This window comes from Portunus trituberculatus, chromosome 18, assembly GCF_017591435.1.
Source record: "Portunus trituberculatus isolate SZX2019 chromosome 18, ASM1759143v1, whole genome shotgun sequence".
Taxonomy (NCBI): Eukaryota; Metazoa; Arthropoda; class Malacostraca; order Decapoda; family Portunidae; genus Portunus; species Portunus trituberculatus.
In genome coordinates, this window is record NC_059272.1 from 25,841,730 (window position 1) to 25,849,061 (window position 7,332).

Below are 7,332 nucleotides of genomic sequence, written 5' to 3' on the forward strand. Positions count from 1 at the left end.
AAGCCAATGAGATGGAGATGATGCCAAGGCCACGTGACTCACTCCACCGTTATTACGATGTAGCTCGAACACTATAGAGACACAGCACATGACGTCATTGTAGCACGAAGCAGATACGAATTTCATGGTCATTCTTAGTCTACACTCTACATCATGGAATCTTCAATACTTGAAACTTCTATCCTCTCTCTCTCTCTCTCTCTCTCTCTCTCTCTCTCTCTCTCTCTCTCTCTCACCCGCACGAGACTTCTCTGAGTTTCATCTTCTAATGGTCTGATTCCCAATTGGCCACACTGGCATGGTGGACAAAGGACCTCCTGAACACACTGGGTCAAGTTCTTTAACGAGAGAATTGTCATGATGAATATTGCTGTACTACCATTATGCTTACTTCGTGTTTTTTGGATTACTTATTGTGTGAGTGAAATAGATGTATTCAAATCTTACATCGTGATAGAGTTAGTGTGTTGATTAATCTTATTGTAAGATCAGAGGAACATTTATTACTTGTATCTAGGCTGCGGCGCGGACTGCCACCAGTGTATTGTGGAAATGTGTCATGGCAAACCATTTGTTACCGCCCACAGGAGGGGAGAGCGCTCTTAAGCCCCTTTCTGCTGCACGGGGAGCGCGCCAAGTGTTCGATTCTGCGACATAGTGCGAAATGTTGAAGCAGAGTAAAAAATTACTCTCTGCAGCGACGAGGCGTTGAAAGCTGGTCTAAATACAGTATATTACATTTTACAAAAAGCAAGTGAGATTGAGCAGCCAAGCTGGCATTATGCTGAAAGGTGTAGTGGATATCTATTTTTTTTTTTTCATCCTTGCTTCTAATATCGAACTATTCTTTTATTCTTGTTTTGTAATATAACGATAACGGTTATTGCCATGGCAATAACTTTTGTGAACTTCAGGTTAGTATTCATTCATTTAGGATATCACATTATAATTATCAAAGAACTGGAGCTCCAGTGGCGACATTTGATAGAGTAGTAAGTGCATCTACTATCATCTCTGTATTTTCGTTACCAACTTTATTTCGCGTACTTTTATGTAACTCTACAACTGGTTGTCACTGGCGCATCTCTTGTTGAATGTCGTCAGCTGATGATGCAAAGATAATGAGTGAACAGGTGTTGCACCGCACTGACAGCTGTTGGAGGCCGTACAGCTGCAACAGCCACTAAACAAAGAGTGAGATCGTGCACTCTAGTCTGAGAAAGACAACACCATCCACGACATCCTTCCCAATACCGCAGGCAACACCACACATTGAATCAGGTGTGTTGACCATCCCACTACGTTGCTTATTGTCTTGTGCTCTTACGTTATGATACCTTTTGCTTCGAACATTTCTCACGCGGGTACAAGGATGTTAATAGACGCAAACAAGCGACGCTGGGCCTGGGTTTTCCTACATGTATGCATTACCTATTGGCAATATGAATCCATGAACAGAAATTTTCCATTTCTCTCTACAGTGTGGTTCCTAGATATAGTAAGGTTGACTGGCTGGTTGAGCACACAACTCCAGAGAGGCTGTCATTATCACCTTTGAAAGCAGCATGCAGAATGTATCCAATAGATGCTTGAGTTTTCACGAAAATGTAGGGAGATGAAAATGATTATCAGAGCATGCTTTCCATTACACATGCTCTAAAGTTGTACTCGTGCAAAAAGATGACACATTTCTGACGAAGTTTGTTCTCCGTGGTAACTTTTTTAAGAGTTTATTTGTGGAAGTATCCCGGGTCTGACATGTTCAAATATACAGAAAAAAATAAGAATATACCTCAGAAAGTGAACACTTATGTCTTAGCAACATTCTGATTTTTTTGTATTGCATTGGTACACACACACACACACACACACACACACACACACACACACACACACACACACACACACACACACACACACACACACACACACACACACACACACACACACACACACACACACACACACACACACACACACACACACACACACACGACAGAAAGATTATCTACGTGGCGATACAAGTGGAGCATGTCAGGAAGTAGTCTGTTTACACGCAGCAACGTGTGTTCGCTTGTGGCGGGAGCCGGGGAAGAATGATTGTAGGCTGCCCTGCAGCTTTTTCCACTTGACCAAAGAGCTACAGAGCAAGAAAGAGCTATTTTATGAATATAGCTTAAAATAATAAAGATGTGCGTACCTAGAACAACATTCTATTCCAACTGTACAAGGAAAGATGTTATAAAATTACATTGTCGCTTTTCTCCAATCCCACAGGGTACTGGTAAACTTCAGGACATGTCGAGGGCTTGGTGGACTTGTCTCTTCTTACTGGGATTGGCGACGGCCAATGAAAAGCCATCAGGTAGAATGCTCAATTAATTTTCGAGTAACATCATATACATAGTATTTGTGCTACTTAAATTCACTTGTAGTTGTGAAGTTTCTAAAAATGCTTTCTTAATCAAAATGCAATTTAGATGCAAAGTATTTTCCATTCTATAATGAACTTTCTCTTGAATGAGAAGGAAAGGCAAGCAGTGAAACTAAAGACTACTAGGAGTGATGAGAAAGGAGGTTTTCGTTGAGAAGGCAGCCCAGACAATGGGCTGAGGATGGCCTTAATCTGTCCTCAGAGAAAAACATGCAAATTGATTATCATAGTGTTGACTGGATTAGAGATATTTTTATTAAATGCTCTAACGTAATGTAACAGGTTCGGATGTGGTGCAGTTTATGATTCACAAAGACACCGGCAGTGCTTCCGCCGCTGTCGAGGACCAGCCCGACTTGATTAACTGGCGGGATGAAAAAGGTATTGCTTCTCTCCGACAGAACTATATTTTCAACCCGTTACTAAGGAAAATATTGAATGGAAGAAAAGTACATAATATGAATCAGTTATTCTTTTCTCTAAAATACAAATAAGACAGAGAATATCTGACATGTATGATATATTTTTTTAGTGTCTTTTTATCTTTAATACAGGTTGGTCACTACTTCATCACGCTGCCTGGCATGGATCTTCAGAGGTCATTAACAGTCTTGTGAAAGCTGGCGCTGAAGTGGACCTGAAAGACTTAGTAAAGGGTGAGCTACAGCTATCAAATCCACCTTTTTTTAGTAGCTAATGTACTTTTTTTTTTTTCAATGCATATGTGTATCTTATGAATGAAAACTTGGTCCTTTTGTGCGCATATCAGGTGTGACCCCGCTGATGGCTGCTGCGGAGAAGGGACAAGAGGAGGCACTGAAGACACTCGTGAAAGCTGGGGCGGATGTCAACGCTACGGACAGTGAGGGCAAGGGTGTCGTTGTGCGATCAGGGAGCAGCTCTGTGCTACGGCTACTTCTTGATGCTGGAATTGATCTTGACCATCGTGATTCCTTAGGTTAGTACTCATACTGGTGTTCTGAACGGCAAAGCACCTGATACTTCAATTGTTTGCCAATGAAAGGCTTGAGAGAGTGAACATACTGATTAACTCTTGCATTCGAAAGGTGAACAGAGTATGAGTGAAAAGAAATAGAAGGCAGTATGCGGCGAGGCTGGTGGAGTAAGTAGGAATGCAGCAAGCAAAAAAAACAGTAAGCATGAAAATTATAATACAAGTTTATAAAGCATTGTGGCAGTGAGTGAAAAAGTCAAGATATCCTGTTAAAGGGGAAGAATCAAGATGAAAAGCTTTTGGCTCCATCCTGTTTAGGAGAGCAGCCACACAGATGGAGAGATTCAACAGATGCAGTATCTAGTGTATAGAGTCGGCAGCTTAAGGAGGAAAGTATTGGCAGGGGCGACATGTAGCCATGATACATAATTATTTTCTATCTAACTATACCAGTAGCAACAACAATGGCAGTAGAAAGTAACAGCAATAATAGTATTGGTAGTTGCAGTAACTATATTCTGCTCAACTATACCTTTCTTCAGATTGAGGTATCAAGACATTTGTTCCTGAATTTTGGTTAATTCTCATGTCTTTTAGGGAACTGGCAACGCAGTGGGCCTTTTTTTTCATATTTTATTCCCCTTGGCCAGCTGTCCCTCCTGCAAAAAAATAAGTAAATAAATAAAATAAAGAAGATTCTCACATTTCTCTTAGATTAATCAGTTTTCCTAGTTCCGCTTGAGAACAGCGGGGTTACCAATGCACTCGGTTGTCCCCCCAGGGAATACGCCAGTAATGAAGTGGGCACAGGAGGGACGGGCGGACATGCTCATTGAAGCGCTTCCGCATTGTCCAGACATCACTCTCACTAACCACAACGGTGGGTTTGTATGCTTATCTATATACCGTCCTTAAACACATCAGTTGTATTGTGTGATTTTTTTTCTTTTTTGGGACTACTGAATTGGAAATATTATACATAGATGGTAGACCTCACACACACTCACACATACACACACACACACACACACACACACACACACACACACACACACACACACACACACACACACGTGGTCTTTATGTAAAACCAATCTCTCTCTCTTCACCTCGGCAGATCTTACGGCCTTGGATGTGGCTACGATGAACAGGAACGTTAACGCCACAAAACTCATAGAAGGTGAGCTGAAAGCTTAGCCCGGTCAACCTCACCTGTGCGCAGATAATGTTTTAACTAATCCATCAGATTTTTTAAAGGCTTATTTTTTTGCTTAGAAGTCACGCATTTGCTCTTTTTTTTTTCGTTTTTTATTTGCATTTCTATATTTTCCTTACGTAGCCAGTTGTTATGCTATGCTGCAAATCTGTGTAACAAGTGCATGTTCAATTTCACAGACAAGATCCAGGTCATGTGTGTCACGGATGGTGTCCACTACCCGCTCAATCACACCAGGCGAGTGCAAGTCTTCTTTTATCTGATGCATCCACCGTGGCCCGTGATACTCAGCTAGGAGTAATGCACGGGACTGTGATGTGAGCAGTGTCAATGATTACAAGTCGGTCAAACTAGTGCTTTGCTGAAACCACTTTTTTTGTTACAAATTCCATAGTATGTGCAAGGAGGCAACGTAAAAGGAAGAACATTAAGAACGTAAGAAATTTATGGAAGCTGTAAGAAGCCAATAGACCTACATATCAATCCTAATATAGATAATATAACTTTAATGTCTCTCTCTCTCTCTCTCTCTCTCTCTCTCTCTCTCTCTCTCTCTCTCTCTCTTTATTAGGTTTGAAACCGTTACTTTCAGTCAAATTTTACATCATTAACCGCAATACTGAGATTGGTGTGCTGCGACCTTTAACACTTTGGACAGGTAAGCAATGTGATTACGCTGACTTACATTTGCGGTTTCTACTTTAATGGAATTGTAACTTTGAGTAGTGTGGAGTTTTGATTGTTGCATTGAGCTGTTGAAAGCAAATTTCCATTTTGCGATTCCCATTTCTGAATTCATAAATAAAATCTTATATATTGTGACCTTTATTTCGAAGGTATGAGGGATGTCATGAGGTCAGATGTGAAGCCAAGTGCCAATGGACGAAAACTGGAAATATTGACCAGGCCTGCAGTGACGTCAATATCGACTCTCTTGACAATCCTGGAGGGACACGGCACAACAGTGAAGATGGGCGGCCTATATGTGAGTACTTTTCTTTCTCTGAATGGGTTGAGCTGATCAAAACATAGCTAGGTGCGTACCTATTCATATTTTTGTAACGAAATTGATCGGTCTGACTTTGCAATGACAAACACTTCGTAATGTAATGTATTTATCTATATGCTAATAAATAAGTTATTGTTGGCAATGCCAAGCTTTACAATCAGCCGTGACACCTTTCATCACATGACCACTGCGAGCCGTCTCATCTGTTTGGATTAAGCCTTAAGGTCTTTAAAAATAACATTTGTTTCTGAAAGATTTTTACCGGCAAAATATACTGTTTGTACTGAGTAGAGGGAACGTGCAAAAACAGCTCTACTTCTCAGTGTATGCATCGTTGAAATGTAATTATGGTTGATAAAAAAAAGTTCAGTCATCATGAAGATCTTGCTGCGGCACTGTTTGAAACTATGGCACTTGTAGAGATAAATGTGTCGTTGATGAGCGACTGAAATAAGCCTTACACTTTGCACACAAACTCTTTTTACTATTATTATTATTATTATTATTATTATTATTATTATTATTATTATTATTATTATTATTATTATTATTATTATTATTATCATCATCATTATTATTATCATTATTATTATTATTATTATTATTATTATTATTATTATTATTATTATTATTATTATTATTATTATTATTGTTATTATTATTATTATTATTAATTTGTAGAGAAGACAAGTTGTTTTTATGTGAAACCCTTTCTATTCCGATAGATATATCAGAAGAACTTGATAGAGTAGACTGCAAAGCTTTAATTTCCAAACCACCCTCTTATGCCTTCAGTCTTTCTTTCTACATTACAATGTAACTTCTCAGAATCATTTATCGCTATTGAATAATTACTCTTTGTGTGTGCCATTACTTGTTGAACGTGTGCACATCTTATTATAGATACATGCTGGTAACATTACCTTACTGGCTTGACCTACAGCTGCGGAGGGGATGCTGCTCGTGACAGTGCATCAGAGAGTGCGCCAGGCGATGTGTCCTTGAAAGGCGTGGCAGCCAAGCTCAAATGGGAGACAAAAGAAATCCGGATAAAGTTACATTTTTTTCTAAGTGCAGCTGAAGCTGATGGAGTTTCTTGCAGTTATATCAATTTAAATGACAATACCAATATTTTTTTCCGGTGTTTCTGTTATATAATACGAGAAATACGAGTGACGAATTGTCTTAAAGTAGTTATAACTTATAGAATTTAATGATAAAATGTAATAGCTTTACAAATAAGAGATCTGCTTTGGATCAGCATTGTTGGGGCATCACCTGAAGCAGTCCACTGATTTGCTCTGTAGTTGTAAAGATCTTGCTTTATGCAGAACTAACATAAATACTAAGTTCACGCTACTTATGACTGGTTCTTAACTGCACCCTTGAGTTATTTCTTCCGATAGGATGTACTCCATAGTCGAGTGTGTAAATCCCTATCAAAGTGCCATTGCGAGTAGTCAAAATTACATTAGTTTGCTAAACATAGTATACGTTTTCTTTGAACTCAGAATATATATACAGAAAATGAAAGCCTTCAATGAGTATCCTTTATAAAATAAGTTATTGATCCTCTCTATACAGATACATATTTAGAAGAAGTACAATTCAACATAATAGTTGTTAACTCTATACACATTTGGAGAAAATCTAGCAAACATGAAATAAAATTAATTAAGTTAGTTCTGAACAGGAAAATGGAAGACAGCAGACGCTGT

At 39.0% G+C, this 7,332-nt stretch overlaps 1 protein-coding gene across 1 annotated transcript; it reads left to right on the forward strand.

Annotated features, from left to right (window-relative positions):
• The first annotated feature begins 1,177 nt into the window (after positions 1–1,177).
• Positions 1,178–6,969, forward strand: LOC123505680 (ankyrin repeat domain-containing protein 17-like). Its single transcript, XM_045257319.1, has 10 exons — positions 1,178–1,281; positions 2,278–2,365; positions 2,717–2,815; positions 2,989–3,090; positions 3,204–3,392; positions 4,171–4,269; positions 4,507–4,569; positions 4,785–4,842; positions 5,442–5,590; positions 6,558–6,969. The coding sequence occupies exons 2-10, from the start codon at positions 2,299–2,301 to the stop codon at positions 6,617–6,619; spliced, it is 888 nt and encodes a 295-aa protein (XP_045113254.1). The 5' UTR covers positions 1,178–1,281; positions 2,278–2,298; the 3' UTR covers positions 6,620–6,969.
• Positions 6,970–7,332: the final 363 nt, after the last annotated feature.